This window comes from Miniopterus schreibersii (assembly GCF_964146895.1).
Source record: "Miniopterus schreibersii genome assembly, chromosome: 14".
Taxonomy (NCBI): Eukaryota; Metazoa; Chordata; class Mammalia; order Chiroptera; family Miniopteridae; genus Miniopterus; species Miniopterus schreibersii.
Window position 1 is genome coordinate 27,394,057 of NC_138114.1, and position 17,860 is coordinate 27,411,916.

Sequence of the window (17,860 nt, forward strand, 5' to 3'; positions counted from 1 at the left end):
TACCCCTTTATTATTGACATGGCCCACTTCTAAATAAGCAGGACAACATTCAAAGTTCATTTTGATTAAAAACTGGGAAAACACAGAAGCCGTATTTTCTCTGTCGAGAAGAAAACCAAGGTCATAACAGGGGTTTTCCTCGATTGTGTTAAGAGATTAGCGTAGCTTAATCACACCTAGTTTACTTTCTAGGTTAACTAAGTAATAAAAGGTGATCATTTTTTCTTGAAAAATATAAGTAAATCTGCATAGACATGATTTTGAGAATAATTTAATATGTTAACTTCAACATACAACTGCATTCCAATGTAATTACATTAAATGCAAAGAAACGGATCCTTACAAAACCAAAATAACCCACAGGCCATGAGATTGGTTTCACCTTTCCCTTTTTTTTTGCTAAAACAAATGTGCACCACGATGGTTCAACAAGTAAGGCAAATGACATGAGTATGGAAGCTGCAGTTTGTAATATACCACATCTAGAACCCAGAGAAGGTGAATTAGACAGAAGTGGTAGCCATTCTAATTAAACAACCAGGACAAGTTGGTTTGCAGCATCAAAACTGTGGATCTAAGTTTCTTTCCTCTTGATGATCAGAGGTCCCACGTTGTCTCCAGTCTCCTCGTTGTGTTTTGTGTGAGCTCCATCACAGAATGGGAACTGGGGAGAGAAAGAGCCAACGTGAAACGTCTGATTACAGAATCAGTGTTATGTTTGGCAGAGTGGGGGTGACGTTCAATTCACGTATGTATTGGGATAACTCAATATAAAATAGCATTTCCATTTGTGATATCCGATTATGGATTTTGAAAACCCTTTCTGTGTTTATACACTAGTTACATTTCCTTTTTAGTGAACTGGCTATGTCCATTGCCTATTTGTTTGTAAGAGCCTAAGTTTATTTGTTTAAAATCAATTTGTATATTATCCCTTTAGTTGATCACCTTTGTATAATTTTTTCCCTAACCCTTTTTATTTTGCTTATTTTTTCATCCCCTTAATTTTTTCCACTTTCATACAAATAGGCCTTTTTAACATCATATATTTCCTTTCATACATGTCTCTTTTTAATATCCTTTACGGAGGCTTCTTTATCTAGAAATATGCTAGATTTATATTCCTTTTCATGATTTCACCTTTTTCATATAACTGACATTTTGGTGTCCAGTGGGAGGAAAAGAGACAAAACTAAATTTTCAACAGTGGCTTCCCAGAGTGCGCCAAAGTGCTCCGATATATTCTGATATGGTTTCATTCTGTGTTTAAAAAACATACAGAGCTGTTTTGATTTACAATATACATTATTTTACAAGGGTCCTGCTATAAAAAACCTGTCTTTCAACCCAAGCTCTTCGAAGCTCTCTCGGCTGCGGGCGCCTTCACCTCTATCCATTATCTCGGCGTTCTATCGAGTACACATCACAAAGCGCAGTTCTAGATCTTGTTGCTTCAACGTTATTAGAGGTTGCTTCCTAAATTGTTATACCTTTGTTCATAATTTTATCAAAATATGATATAAAATGCTTAAAATTGGGCTAGTTTCCCTCCACATTTTTCTTCTTTTTTAATGTTTTCATTGATTTCAGAGAGAGGAAAGGAAAGGGAGAGAGAGAAACATCAATGACGACAGAGAATCCTTGATTGGCTGCACTTGAGCCCGCAACCCGGGCATGTGCCCTGACTGGGATCGAACCGTGACCTCCTGGTTCATAGGTCAATGCTCAACCGCTGAGCCACGCCGGCCAGGCCACATTATTTTTCATTAAACCTTTCGTGTTTACCCTTTACTTAACTCTATTTAAACTTTACCTATTTATTCTTCTTCATAAACATCAGAATTTTTTTGCCAAATCCTATTTTATTCTTGTAGTTTTCATTCTCAGGTCTAATGTATATTCTGACAAGATTACTTGTTTTATATGTTCTTTGGTTATTATAATTAGGTATATTTTCATAAGTGACCCCCCAATATATATAGACACACACACATATATAGACACACACACATATATATGTATCACATATATATATGTCTTAATGGTTTTTGCAAATATATCCATCTTACTGTTAAACAATAAAAATAAGAAGTCAACAGTGTTTTAGGTGTCTCATCAGCAATTTACACTTAGTCCAATTATCACTAAATTATTTTGTTTCTTTCCTTCTGTACTTATAGCTTTTATTTCTATTTCATGTCATTCAATGATAGCTAGCACCTTTATTTTTGATGCCTGGGATGTACCTACACTCCAGAATTTAGAGTTTCATGTTAGTATAAGGTACACCATTGCACTGAAGGAGCCTATTTAGAAGAGTAAAGGAACAAGAGTCTTGGCTTTAAGAGTAAAATCGCCTGATGACTCACAGTGAATGGGAGTATAATTCTGGATACCTGCAACTAGACAATGATGGTATATAATCTTAAACTTCACTATCAGAAGTGTCTATTCTAAAGTTAAAATAATATTTGGCTGATGTTAAATAAATTCAATTTTAATTTTACTATCTGTATGTAATTCTGAGAGGCAGTAAATTAGTTAAAAATTACGGAAAACTTAAAGGTTTTCAGACTATCTTATATATCCAGGTATAAATTTCACCTTGGGGTAATATAAATGGCAATATAAATGCAATGTATATAAAGCTTACATTATTTCTTTTTTTAGGTCAATAAGATATGGTACACTGTTTATTCATATTAAAAACAAGTCCTTGCAGCAAAAACATGAACCCAAGCTTTCAGGTTTTTGGCATAGATGAGGAGAGGCCATCAAAAAAAAAAATCAAACTAAAATGTATCCTACAGCAAAGAACAGCTTTTTCAAAGTGACATATGTTTGACAAACAAACATGGTTTTATTTATTTATTTTAAAATATATCTTTATTGATTTCAGAGAGAGGAAGGGAGAGGGAAAAGGAGAGAAAGAATCATCAATGATGGGAAAGTCATCATTGATCGACTGCCTCCTGCACGCCCCCTAACTGGGGATCGAGCCTGCAACCCGGGCATGTGCCCTGACCAGGAATCAAAACCGTGATCTCCTGGATCCTAGGTCCATGCTCAACTGCTGAGCCACACCCGGCTGGGCCCAAACACATGATTTTAGAGTGAGAATAAAAGTTTACATTGTAAAAGACTCCATTTTTATAAACAGTCCCCACAAAGCATGTCACTGTAAAGTTTTATGCACACAGGTTATAAAATGTATTTCTGAAAAACAAAATATTGCAGAAGGTAGCCGATCAATGACTCTTTCATCATTGATGTTCCTCTCTCTCTCTCCCCCTTCCTTCCTCTCTCTGAAATTAAAAAAAAAAAAACTACTAGAAAACTAATTCATTTTTCCCAAATTACTTTTTTCCATATATAGAATAAAGATCAGGAAAGAAATCTATAGAGAAATAAAATCTTATAAAAAACTAAGAAAGACATACATAAAAAATGAGAATATAGCCTGGGAGGAGTGGCTCAGTTGGTGGAGCGCCTTCCTGTGCACCAAAAGGTTGCTGGTTCAGTTTTGGTCAAGGCACATACCTGGGTTGGGGTTCAATCCCTGATTGGGGGTGTACGGGAGGCAACCAATTGATGTTTTTCTCTCTCTCTCCCCCTCTTCCTCTCTCTGAGCATGTCCTCAGGTGAGGATTAAAAAAAAAAGGGAGACAGAATACACTTTTTACAATAATCTGTTTCTGCCTAAAAACTGAAATTCACGTTTCATCATGTTCTTAGAAGCAAACAAGTAAAAATTAAAATATTTCTTTAAAAAGTAGAGTAGCAGATTCTGTTTATTTCTTAAACTTTCATGCTTTTAAAGTGTGTATAAAGCTTTTATGCCTAATATCTCTTAGGTACTAATATCTTTTAATAGTACTTTCTATTATCGATTACCCACAGGAATTACTTATTGACTTAAGTCAGAATCATCTCCCAAACTTCATGTGAAGGTTAAGTATTCTCATTTTATTTAGGCATTAGGGATTTCTCATTTTAAGTTATGAACAACTAAACATTTTATTTTCAACCAAAAGCTAAAATGAGTTATTTCCGAGTAAGATTAGCAATTTCTTAGGAATGCTTTGTCCATGTCAATGGGATATATTTATTGAAATTACTTCATGATCCTTAATATAGTATAAATGAATGAATGGTAATTACTTGGTATTAAAATTCAAATAGTAAGTTACATAATATGTTTTTCAGAAAGTGTCTTACTTTATTTTTAAGCTTTTCATTCAGGAGAAAGAAAATGAGTGATAGGTAAGTGCTTCCAAACATACTCTAGGTATAATAGTTTTTGCATTAAATAATGATGTAATGAAAACACAAAAATATTATTAAACCTCTTTCATTTAAAATTTTGAAATTTGTTAAATTTGTCAAGCCAAGAGCTGAAATTATAAAAACACAAAGGGTGTTATTTAATCCAGTTCATGTAGTATCAATACTTAAAAATTTCCTGTATGTCCAGAAAATAACCTATTATGTTTGTTAAACCAATTAAAAATATACTAATCTCAAATATCTTTAAAACTAGGGAAGAAAGAGTTCTGGAAAAGAGGTTGAAATAAATGTTTAGGAGACAAAAAACACCAGGATCCTTGTTCTCCAGTTGGAAAATCAGCAACATTATCAGGGTCTTCATAAAAAACACAAGATTTGTTTGTTTCTTTTTTTAAAAAAAATATGTTTTTATTGATTTTAGAGAGAGGAAGGGAGAGGGACAGAGAGATAGAAACATCAATGTGAGAAATATTGATGGGCTACCTCCTGCACACCCCCTGCTGGGGATCCATCCTGAAACCTGAGCACGTGCAGGGGAACTGAACCAGTGACCTCTTGGTTCATGGGTTGAAGGTCAACCACTGAGCCACACTGGCTAGGCAAGATTTGTTTCTTTTTGATGGCCCTGTATCTCAAGTTATGATGTTTCTGTTTTTATGGTGATTCAAATTGGAAATAAATATACACTCCTCCTTGAATTATCTCTTCTATCTGCAACAACTTAAGAAAATTTTTTATCTTCCCTTCTCCAAACTTTGTATTTTTAATGACAGTTCAGATTATATTTCCCAAGGAAGTTGCCCGGGGCCATTTTGGCTCATTACCATAAACTACTCTGAGAAACATGATTGCTCTGGTTGAGAAAGAAAACAAATGCAGTGAGATGTTTGAAACTTCCGGAAAGAATATGACATTTTATACCATTCTTATGTACTTACTTTGGTAAACATAAGATAGTAGATATAATAGGAAAATGTATAAACAGAATTAAGATTTTACAAGACTGTCCTAATGTGGATTGACCAACATTCAGAAAATATCCTATTTTATTTGTTAAATACTGTTTCTATGAAAAAATGGACTCAGTGCAACTCACTTCCAAACCATCAACAGATGGAGACTTTCTATAACACACACACACCCCAAAACAAACACAAGCCCACCACTAACAAAAAAAACCCCAACTTAACCCCTGAAGTTGTAAATAAAAGAAAATGATTCTACGTAGTATGTCCAATTGCATTGCATTTCAGTTTCAGTTGTGCTCCTGATGTTAACTGGTGGGGCTTTCCTCTGTTTCTTAGTCTGCATTCTTCTGCTGTCCTTGTTCAGTCTCTCCTGCCTTCCAGGTGCCCACCACACAACTCAGCAAGTGATGTTAACTAACCTACCTGAGGTGAGTCCTTGTTCAGTCTCTCCTGCCTTCCAGGTGCCCACCGCACAACTCAGCAAGTGATGTTAACTAACCTGAGGTGAATGGGGGTGGGTGGGGTGGGAAGCTAGGAAGACTATGTTGCGTACTCTTCTCTCTTACATCAACTTTCCCTTATCTTCTTCCTTTTTAAGGCTGAGTTTCATATCTGTGCTTAGTCTCATTTCCTTCCACCCTCTTTCAAGACACCAAGGTCTCAAACAGTATCTTTCTCTGTAGTTGCTTTAATCACTTCCTCTCTATTGGCTCCTTTCCTTCTCACTTTACATATGGATAGCCCTTTGGTGAAATATTATTAAACAGGCCAGTTCCTGAAACAGCGGAGGGCATACCAATCCTAGAGGGAAGAGGGAGAATGGGGTGTGTTAAAAAATGAATTTCTACACGTTACTAAGAGATTTGATTCATTAGGTCTGGGAAAATTGCTCATGTTAGATGCACACAACAAACCAGCAATTGTGCCTTAAGAATGAATTAGGATTAGCATTTATATTGCATATAACTTCTTTTGGAAATAGATAAAAGAGGCATTTAAGTTTTATTATAAACACAATTGGGTTGTATAAGGAAAAAAATTACTGAATATAAGTTCGATACAGCTATCTAATCAAAGGTATTAATTACAAGTCTTTCATGCATTGACATGTAAGTGTGTGACTTGGCATCTGTGTGATAACCTTAGGAACCTAAAAAATGTAGGGAGTGTCCAAAGATGCCTGAAGGATAAGAACATCCATTAACTTGAGCAATATTCAAAGCGAACTCTTAATTCACTTGGGAATAAAAAGTACCCAAGATTCAGTGAAAATTCAAAAGTGACAAATCCTAGATGCAAAGAGGATCACTAATGGCATAAAAGATAAATCCAACAAAAAAGACTGAGAGACCTGCTGATGTGGCTCAGTTGGTTGAGTGTCACCCTGTGTACTGGGAGGTCACTGGTTCAATTCCCACTCAGGGCACACGCCTGGGTTTCGGGCTTGATCCCTGGTGGAGGGTGTGCAGCAGGAGGCCCACAGATGTTTCTCTCTCATCAATGTTTCTATCTCTCTCTCCCTCTTGTTTCCTCTCCCTGAAATCAATAAAAACATATTAAAAAAAAAATAAAGACTGAGAAAATTAAAAACACAATGATTGGTTTGGCATTCCTTTCCTTAAAGTCTACCCATGGGAAATGATAATCCTTAGTTTAACCATCTGGAAACTCTAAATTGTATGATGCAAGAATAATCCTGGAATGTTATGTTGAACTATAAAGTCTAATAAACAAACATTTAAATCACTAGCTTCTGTCCATTTGTGATTTTCCTGAAATACTTGAGATCTTAGTCCATGAAAGAACATATTTGCTTTATTGACCCTTTACTTTCTGGGAAAACCCAACTAAAGTAAACACACTTTACTTGACCTCAAAGCTAAGCTTTACAGTTCAGTAAAACTGTTGCTTCTTTTCCTTTCCGTTCACTGTCACATTTACTGAGCATTTGACTTCTAGCATTTCTTTATTCGTAATTCACACTTTAACCCACTTGGATGCAGCTTCTATTTTAACTATTCTGTTGAAATGACACCAAAAGGTCAATTGACTAATTGTTTAATCCAACAGTCTCACTATAATAGTCTACCCACCAGGTTGACTTTGCACAAATGTTGACAACCAAATCTTTGAAACTTTCCCCCTGTCTACTGTGAAGCCATGATATTCTTAGTTTACTTCTAACTTGGCCCATTTAAGTTAGCTCCTTTGTTGGCTCTTATTTCTCTTTCCAAAATGCAGAAAATTCTCCAAGAGTTCATACTTAGCCCTTGATTTTTATCTGTATCAAGGATTTGTTGGTTGCATTCCTACGCTTGACTCATCAGTTTTGCTGATCTCTATCGCTAACCCTGATGTCTCAACTTTAGTCCCACATTTCACACTGACTGCTGTACATTTCCATTCAACTGTCACCGTTAATTCGTTCTTTGAAACGGAACTCCTTATCACTGTCCCAGGAAATCAGCTGTTCACCCTGAATTCCTTATTGCTGTTAATGTGACCACCTCTTCTAATCCTACAGGCTTAGATACTTCAGTGAACATTAGTTTCCCCCCAATCTTTGACAGCAATCATCACTGCATTCTGCTGATCCTCCCCTCAAAATGTTTCATGTATTTATTCATTATTCTCCATTCCCACAGCCAGCACCCTGGTATAAGTATTTTAACTTTATGTCTGAAATCCCTGACAAGGAGCTCCCCCCATCCCTCCCATGTCTGGAGACTCTCTTCAATTTGGACTTATTTCCAGATGGGGTGGGGTGGGGGGGTGGGAGAGACAGGTGCAAGGATCAGACTAGATTCTTCATTGGTCCCATCTTTGCTCGTGTGAGTCCTTTCCAGCAGATTTTGAGAAAGTCTCCAATACTTACTAGTTTATTCAAATGCCACCAATATTTCTGGGACAATTTAACTCCCATATGCATCACTATGACTTCCCAGAAAATTCTAGCCCACAGTGTAAACTCTCCTTTTTATTTAAAGCCCTTGTACTGTATCCACTGTACACATCTATGATACCTTCTATCTTACTACCTAACTTTTGTCATGCATGCATATATATATAGAAGACATTAAATTAACTATTTAAAATAAATTATTAACTATTACAACTTTGACTTAGAAATTCCTTAGTTTCTAAGGGTATTACTGTCTATATTTTGGTGAACAACAAGAGAATGAAACCTATTATAGGCATAATTTTAAAAAACAAACTAGATCTAGTCTATAGAATATTATTGAGGATCATTTTCTAGCAACCCCACTAGTACTTCTGAACAGTCCCACATTCCAAATAAACAGTGTTCTTCTCACAATACAACTTGCTGTAATGGCACTATTAATTTTTGGTTCATATTCCATATGTTCATCAAGCATTGTTTAGACACAATGACATAATGTAAGCACTATATCACTGAATTATACAACGTCACCTGTGCTGGGAGAAGGGGGTTAGTGTAATATGCTTCCCAGTGCCTAGTGTGTGATACGCTGATTTGTGATAATGGCTCTCCAGTACAGGAAGAGGTCCTTCACATAATGTGGTTTCAGAAATAGATATATCATTTTTACTATCTATTTTCTGAGGCCTTATAGAGTCATCTTTAGTGAAATCCATTTTGTTTAAATGCTAACAGTGGCAATACATACAGTATTTTCACCACATCAGAAATTCTGCAGTCATTCAGTGTACGAAGCTTTTCAAGATGAACTTACAAGAGCATTTTACCATCTTTAGATCAGTAGCTGTCATCACTTTCTAAAAGCTGCAGGTATCACAGATGACACTTCCAAATGGAAACTGATGAAATGCAATTCTCACAAAAGAAAATAAGATTTTAAAAAATCCAATGTTAGATATTTAACTATAGGAGCTGCAGCTTAAAGAAAGCTTAGGATACAAGGTCAATATGTTTAACAGATAAAAAATCTTCAAGGCTAATTTTCCAAAACTTTCTCTTGAAATTCTAAAAGTGGTCCTATAATCCAGAGTTTGAATGCTCAATAAAGGAATTTACCTCTTCTGTTTCCCTGTTTAGGCTGCATGCTTCCTTTTGTGGGATAGTAGAGCTAAGATCCACTTAGGGAGGAAATCTTAAGAGTAAATAAAGAAATTTCTCTCTCTTCTTTGACTAAGGATATGGTACATTCACCTGAACTCGATGAGGATATGATATAATTTTACTGTATAGAGGTTATACATTTTAGTAACTATATTCCTAAGGAGTATAAGGAAAACAGAAGACAGGATCCATTAAAAAAAAGAATTAAAAAAAAGGCATATCTTAACAGTATCTGGTGATACCTGTTTGATAGACTAGTTTATAAAGAAATATTACATTAAAGATGCTACTAATATAAAGGACTTGTTTTCCTCACCTTTTTGGACCTCCAACAACGGCAGTACACAGCTTTATCTCCCAAATCCTCCATGTCAAAAGCATGTACGACCTTGGGGTTATCTTTCTGAATGTGAAGGTTAACCATAGCTTTGTTGCGATGATCTTTAGCATAAAATCTTTTGTAAGCTAGATAACCAATTGCAGCTGTCCCAGCAGCAACGGTAACTGCTGCGATCCATTCAACTAGAGCAGGGAAGAAAATCAGGAACAATGATCAGAACCCAAATACACGCTAATAATCTAACATGAATGTTCAGGAAATCCAGTTTTTTAATATTAAGCATCCCAACAGTCAATGTTGATTTTTAATGTTAACTGAAGATCAGAACACACTGGTGTAAGACTTTGTTAAGACTTTCTCCAGTCCATAGTTAGGCAACTGTGTATTTTCTATTGAGCGATGACAGCTAAATTAAGCTAGAAGAGAGAAACTTAAAATCATTTTATATATGGAAAAAGAACACGGCTTAATAGTATTTTTAAAGTGTTCATAAAAAGATTTAAAATAACACGTGAGCCTGCAGATACCTACTGCTTAAAAAAATACATTAAAAAAATTCAGACCACTAACAAGATGACAGCCCCCCCCCCAAATCAGGAGGTAATTATGTTAACAAAATGACTCAGAGTTCATTTAAATAGTAGGTCCTTTAGTGGTTTTAAAACGCATAACCACAAACAGAATTGGTATCCAAAGAAAAAACAAACAAAAACAAACCACCTTTGATAGTAAACATTCAAAGGAACACATCTGGCATGATTCTGGGCTTCAAAGTCATTCAAAAGTTTTGTTTGTTTTTTTGAATTTCAAAGTGCTGTCTCATTACAATAAAAATCAGAATGAACTAGTTTCATATTAAACATGATTAATCTAATTACAGTTATATTCTCATTTAATAAATTTCCATTATCCATCAGTGGATGATTATCTGGATTCCCTGCAAACTTCATTTTAAGTTTAATAACATTCTGGGGGTTGTGGAGCTGGGTGAAAAAGGCAAGGGGATTAAGAAGTACAAATTGGTAGTTATAAAATAGTCTCAAGGATATAAAGTACAGGATAGGGAATACAGTCAATAATAACTATGTATAATACCAGGTGAGTACTGGAATTATTGGGGGGATTACTTCATAAATTTTATAAATGTCTAACCACTATGCTGTACAACTGAAACTAACAAAATAATATTGAATGTCAACTGTAATTGAAAAATAAAAAAAATAAGTTTAATCACATTTTTCTACTTACTTATTTGCTTGACTAACAGGCCACCTACTTATTCTGTCTACATAGCTTTCTCTTTTTCTTTTTTTTTGGTTAATCTTCATCTGAGGATATTTTTTCCATTGAATTTTTAGAGAAAGTAGAAGAGAGGGATGGAGGGAGGGAAGAGAGAGAGAGAAAAACATGGATGTGAGAGAGATACATCGATTTGCTGCCTCCCGCATGTACCCTAACCAGGGCCAGGGATCGAACCTGCAATCCAGGTACGTGCCCTTAACCAGGAATTGAACCCACAACCTTTAGGTGTGTGGGCCAATGCTCTAACCATTGTGCCACACTGGCCAGGGCCATAGCTTTCTCTTTTTCAAGGCACCCTTAGAAACCCAAGCACTTGACAACTACCCCATTTCCAGAGACTGTTGGAGAGGAGAAAGTTCTGCATAGTCTGGTTAGCCTCAGCCACAGAGGAGAGTTGTCTATTCCCAGCCCGGACTGGGCTGCAGGAAAAAGTTGAACAGGGGTCAGGATAAACACACTGGACTGCTTCCCAGCACTTCCTGAGTCAGATCTTCACAGTGTTTGAAATAAGTTCCCAGACTATCAAATAAAGCCCCAGAGAGATAAGTATAAAAAACACATTCCAAGGCCAAATAAAAACATACAATGAATAATTAACTGTATGGCTTAGTTTGCACTACTGAGTCAAATTTCTTACTGCACTAATGTGATTAACCACTGTACTCGAGAGTGCCTACATAAAATTGGAGCTCACTCTTACAAAACTCTAATGGAAAGAAACAAACATTCTCACACTCAGTTCCTTTTATCTTGGTCTTCTCTTAGCTCATTTAATAATTTAGGTTTTATCAATGTTTGTAATTAGCATGTTCCTCATACTCTATTTTCAACTACAGTATTTCTCTCTACAAAGTAATTTAGTTTGTTTTCCTTCCTCCAACATTTCCATTCCTCCTTGCTATAATCCCATAAAATAAACATTAACGCTAATGTCCTTCCCAGGTGCTGCATGACTAAGAAAACAAGTTAATAAGTCATTTGACAGCTTCAAACCTTTGGCTTCACTGAAGAATGTTTTTTACTGAACATTTTGCATAGATTTGTCTTGAATTTTAGTGCTGCTTCATAGTATTTCCCTGTGGCAATTCCAAGCAGGTCTGAAACTTTGCTCTGATTTCTAGCTTGACTCATGATCTTCCTTTTTGATGCATTATTTACCTTGGAATTCCCTTGAGAAATATTTTGTCAGGAGCTACAGCAATCCACTTCTTCGATAATGGAAAATGGAAAGCCACTCTGAATAGTTAATGTATTTATCACAAAATGGGCTAAAATATTGTTTTGTATAGTATATGTTCAATTATGTTTGTTGAATATTATCTTTAGAAGAAATTTAAAAGGGAGAATATCATGAAAGACTAAAATAACACAATTCCTTAAATGCTGTTGATCTTAGTGGCACCTTATTTTTAGGTGAATTATGAAGCAATCTCTAACAGATTTACTTTAATGGTGCCTACCTATTACAAAAAAGCCTGAGACCCAAAGAACAACTCCAATTGGCTAGTATTAACATGTTTCATGATATAAGAGAGAATCCAATAGGAATTTCTACCTGAAACTTGTAATAGGCCAAAAGAATCTTTTTTTATCCATTAATACATTCTTCTATTCTCTATATTACCAACAGAATCCATATGGTAACCTTATTTATTTATTTAAACATTTACCTCCTCTGGATTTTTTGATGAAGGGAGAAATGACAGAATAACTGACACAGAAAAGAGGCAACAGCAAATGAAAGGAATGGGAACTGACTCTAGATATCACCCAAGAGTGGCTGCCTCATGGGGAGTCAAAACAGGCACTCTGTGATCCTACTTCACACACACACACACACACACACACACACACACACACACACACACAAGGGTGCTAGGAAAATGGCTTTGTATTTGGTGCAGTGAGTTTTTCAGAATTATAGAGCTAAAGATAGTCTTAAGAATTTACACTTCTTTTCCCTCTCCTCGAATTCTAATTCTCTAATCTCATTAGAGACAAATGCAAAATTTCCCAGAACAAGAAAAATGCTGTTCATCATTTCATTACTGCAGCCTGAACCAGTCTTTTCTGGCAAAAAGCTGTGGATGCCACTGACAACTAGGGAACAGAAGGAAAATGAAACTATATGAAGATAGATGAGAATGTTGGTGAATTCAAAAGTCAACAATTAGAAAAGAAAAAGAATTAAAAATCCAGTACAATTAGTCCTTGGTAGTATATATGCCTATTAAGAACAGACACAATCTCAGAGGCAACAAGGGGCTTTATCAAGGCCCATTTAAAAAAATATTTACTTATTTATTTATTGATTTTGGGGAGAGAGAGAGAGGAAGGGAGAAAGAGTGAAACGTTGTTCCACTTTTTTATGCATTCATTGGTTGATTCTTGTAGGTGTCCTGACTGGGGATCGAAGCCACAACCTTGGCATATCGGGAGGGCACTCTAACCAACTGAGCTACTTGGCCAGGGCTAAAACCTAATTTTAAAAGATATTTCAGTTAACAACTTTTTGACATTTCTGGAGTCCAGAAAAAACCTGAGCATTATTTCTGTCTCTTCTGGTTTACACTCACTTCCATTTTCTATAGACATCTTTCAAGGTATAGTATTCCTACAGTTAGATCAAACCCCAGCTTATGCAACCTTTCTTAGCAATGCTTTCTATCTACACCAGTACTATAAGTAAGCCAGTATAAACAACAGAATACAGAAATCACATTCCTAAATAATCCCTCCCATCCTTACTCTTCCCTTGGCCTACCATTGTATAATCTCTGGTTTTCTCTATTAGAATTATTCAGTTAGAAAAAATATGAACTTGTTCCCAAATACTACACCTTTGTTTATAACTCTAGTGTGGGGATTCTTTTGCTTCAATTTACACAGAAATCTCACCCAATTTCTTTTCCTTTAGCTCCTTTTCTGCCCTAAACTGTCCTCTCCAGTCCAGTGTCAACTGCCACAGAATCAGAATGTACTTTTCATCTCAGGATAGGGAGAAGGGAGCTGTGTTTAAATCTTTCCGTCCCTTAGGTTTCCCCCGGATTGGCAGGCTGTGCCTGGTAATGTTTTCTCTCAAGGTATGGCATATAGGTGGTGTTCAATATAAATTGTGTAAAAAGAAATAATAGATTTCTAATTTGAATTTACAGCTCCATCTGCCCATCACACCATCACATTGCTCTTACACCAAATGAATTATCTTTGGCCTCATCTTAACCTATTGTATCAAGTGTGAAATTTAAATTTTTCCTGAGATTAAAAATAAAAACATTTATTATGAAATGTTTTAGACATACACAGGGAATACTCTAATGAACTCTCATTTACTCAGCTCCAAGAAGTATCAACTCACCAACAACCTTGTTTGCTCTATATCCACCCCCTCCCTTGTTGTTTGTTTATAACCCATAGGAGCTTCTTCTTTATTGTCAGATCTGCACATTCTTTCTCAAAAAAACCAAACCCTTCAATAGTTACTTTAAATGACTCAATGAATTTACTGAACCCAAATGGATTAGTTTTAATAAAATAGACAAGGACATAACAGAGAATAAGAATTTATGAAACTTAGTTTTGGTCACATCATTGTAGTGTTCAAGGTTTGGGATGAATGATAAAGTGCAAGATAGACAGATGAACACCTATTTTGTAACCTGAGGATAAAGCAAAATATGAAAAAAAAAGTGACTTGAGGGGGTAGCAGATTAAGGAAGGCCTTTTAAAATATTTGGTTAAATTGGCTTTTTTTTTTTTTTTTAAAGATGAGGGTGAATTATGAGTTACTTTGGGCTGAAGAGAAGAAAACCTCTGTGAGTGAGAGGAGCAATAGGTATTATTAGTGAGGCAAGAGTTTAAGGAAGCAGGAGAAAATGACATCTGGAAGACTTGGAGAATGACCTCAATCCATCCATGCAAATAAAAGGGAAGGAATTAAGGATGAAAGCAGATTCAATGACTTTTGGAGGTATCAAGGAGCAAAATGTTTAGTAAACTTCCTAAAGGTCTTCTATCAGGTATGAGGAGGAGTCATTAGTGACTCCGTAGTAGTAAAAGCCACTTAAGGTTAGAAACTATAATAAACTACAATAAAATATTTGGTATCAAGTTAAAAATGAGTTTGGTATAAGTATGTCAATTACATCTCAATAAGAAAAAAAATTTTGGTGTCATAGATCTTTGGTTATCAATTCTAATCACTCATCCTCATTACTTCTCCCAGATTAATGTCCTGGCCTGATCCCTATTAAATTTATAACCCACCCATTATTTTTCTTCTGAATATAAACAAGAATTTTGTATGCACACACACATACCCTTTTATTTTTTTTATCTAACATATATAGTGGTTACTATTGTCAAATACTATTCTAAGCCCTTTATAATTTATTAACTTATTTAACTAAGAGGAGACATGGTCATCTTCCCCCAAATCAAAGGATCTAAAATGATTTTCAATCTGTAAAAACTAATAGGTTTGGTTTAAAAATTTAGAGAACAATTTGAACTCTAATCATTAAAAGGTGGATTCCCAAGACATTCTCTTGTCCCTACCTTGCCCAACTGTATTTGAGAAAGAAGGTGCTGGTAGAAAAGATTTACAAAGGCTTTGGGCCTTTTGTCATAGTCCTCACAACTTTTTTGCATCTAGGTGAAATAAAAAAGTAGCTACTTCTCATAATAAAATTGAGTACTTCAAGTTTAAGTTAACCTTCTTCACCAAGCAATTTCTTATCCCTTAGGGAATTGCAAACTAATGGGAAAGTCACCTTTAGATTCCCCTATGGTTAGATGAAAAAAATACACAAAAAACAAATCTGTCTTGATTGCAAGTAAGATTAGGCTGCAGGTAGTATTAAGAAGCCCTAGGGTTCACCTATTTCAAATTTCAGTAGTGTGCTACTTAGAGTTTAGTGCCCGTTTACACAAAATGACTCCACATTTTAAAGACACATTTTTGAATCTTTCCATCCATACCATGCAAGTGCAAACTGTCTTCTTAAAAAACTACCAGTGGCTCAAGTCACATGAATATCTTATTTTACACGATAATCTTATTCTCGAAAAAATACAGGTTTGGTTTTTTAAAAAACACAAACACAAACAAAAATCATTCCCTACTTTAAGTGCACTAAGGTGCCTCTATTTGACACTTGAGGTGAGTATCCTGTGAAGTAAGTTTTGCAAATAATCACCTCCTATATGCCTCATCAGTAACTTAAAGACTGGGTTGTCACCCTCACTCTACCAGTAACTTTTGACAACGGAAGTGAAATTCTCCAATGTATAGAGTCTATTACAAAATTAGGGCTCAAATCAGTACGAACCTTTTAGAGATTCTAGCCCTCTAGGTGTTCGATATTTACTAAATAAATCAATGGGGCTATATTTAATTAACTTCTGGACAATCTCTTTACCTTTACTCTTAACAGGTAACCAGACCTTGAGGAGTGGCGTTTTACACTGGGCAGAGAGATCACATGTACCACGTAGCTGGTGCACAGTATTAATAACTATACCACCACCAATAATGGTTATGAAATGAAGTTCACATTAACTGACTTCTAGAAAGTCTCTTCATTTTAATTGGACCTTCTGCGAGGGGACACTTCCAAACGCTTAGGTACTAGCACAAGGGCAGCAAGGCTGGGTTTTCAGTCGTCCCTCCTGGACCACTGCCAAGCAGCGCCAGATGCCAGAGGCATAACGAAAAACTGGGAAAACTTAAGACCGCGGATTGGGTTTCTTCCCTTAAAAAAATGTGCAAAAACTGAGATGTGATTAGTCATGCATCCCCTTCAGGGTTGGGGCAATACGCGTTCCGACTCCACGGTGATTTAAACGTGAGAAGGGGGAACAGGATTTTTCGTTTTTCCTTTCCTTCTCTCCAAACGCTACGACTTGAGAACACAGACGGGTCTCCAGGGAGCACAGGGAGAGCTAGCGGCCGGATCTTTAGGTTTTAGGGTTTGGCTAGTTAGCGGAAACCTGATCCAGACCCGGGGAGACGCCGGCACGGTCCCCACGCCAATCATGCCCGGGGACACCACCAATCCACACCGCTTTCACCGTTCGGCCCAGGGAGCCAGCACCCCCGCCAGGAGCTTGCCCTTGTGCATCTCAAGGTTACAAGCCCGGCGGACGCGCAGAGCAGCGGTAACAGCCGGGAAAGGCGCTGACGGAGCTGCAACCGGTGCGCAGGCCGCCAGCCTCACCCGCTCCCAGGCCCCACTTCACCTCGTACGTTGGAAGTCAGAATCATGGCGCCGGCGCTTGCAAGGCGTGTGCACGGGAAACGGACCCAGGCGGGCTAGGACGGACAGACGGAGTCAAGGTGCGAAAGGCGTCCTAAGGGCACCGACTCCGGGCAGCTACGGCGCAGGCGCCGCGGCGGTCCGTGAGCACGTGCGTATCATCCACCCTAGAGGATGCCGAGCATGCGCAGAGCTGCGGCCCGGGCCTCAAGGAAGTCATGATTCCGGATTTTGACAGCTGCAGGAGGTGGGAGGAGGAAGGGACCTAGAGAGGCAGCAACTGAGTTTGCGCAAGCTTGAGGGGCGGGGCCCTGGAGCCCGGAGCCAGGGAATAGGGAATCCAGGCCCGGTTTTACTTCTCCCCCAGGTGGGTAGGTTTCCCGAGGCACTGGACGGGTGTTTTGAAGACAGTTGTCATAATCAGGTATTTACGATCTTACCTAAGCACTTACTGTCCAGTCCCGTACCTGCAAGGCCAGTTCCAGCGTTCTTACAAGATGCCAGCGGGAGGCACAGAAATCAAGTGTACAGTCCCATTCCAGGTCTCCCCTTGCTCTCAGTGAACATCTTTCTTCTGCCTTTGCCCAGTCAGTCATTAGTCGAGGACCTTGGAGCTTGCGCTAAGGGGTCGGGGGGTGCG

General features: G+C 37.2%; 1 protein-coding gene across 1 annotated transcript; it reads right to left on the reverse strand.

Annotated features, from left to right (window-relative positions):
* Positions 1–255: 255 nt before the first annotated feature.
* Positions 256–17,709, reverse strand: CISD1 (CDGSH iron sulfur domain 1). The gene is made up of 3 exons (XM_081158912.1): positions 17,204–17,709; positions 9,638–9,843; positions 256–664 (listed from the first exon to the last, which is right to left on the reverse strand). Exons 1-3 carry the CDS (start codon positions 17,226–17,228, stop codon positions 575–577), a joined length of 321 nt encoding a protein of 106 aa, XP_081015038.1. The 5' UTR covers positions 17,229–17,709; the 3' UTR covers positions 256–574.
* Positions 17,710–17,860: the final 151 nt, after the last annotated feature.

Excerpts from the sequence above, each read along its gene's own strand:
- CISD1 (XM_081158912.1), bottom strand. The coding sequence starts at position 17,228 with ATGATTCTGACTTCCAACGTACGAG. Across the intron at positions 9,844-17,203 it reads TCTGACTTCCAACGTACGAG|TTGAATGGATCGCAGCAGTT; the intron begins GTGAAGTGGGGC and ends TCCCTGCTCTAG. Across the intron at positions 665-9,637 it reads GTTGTTGGAGGTCCAAAAAG|TTCCCATTCTGTGATGGAGC; the intron begins GTGAGGAAAACA and ends TTCTCTCCCCAG.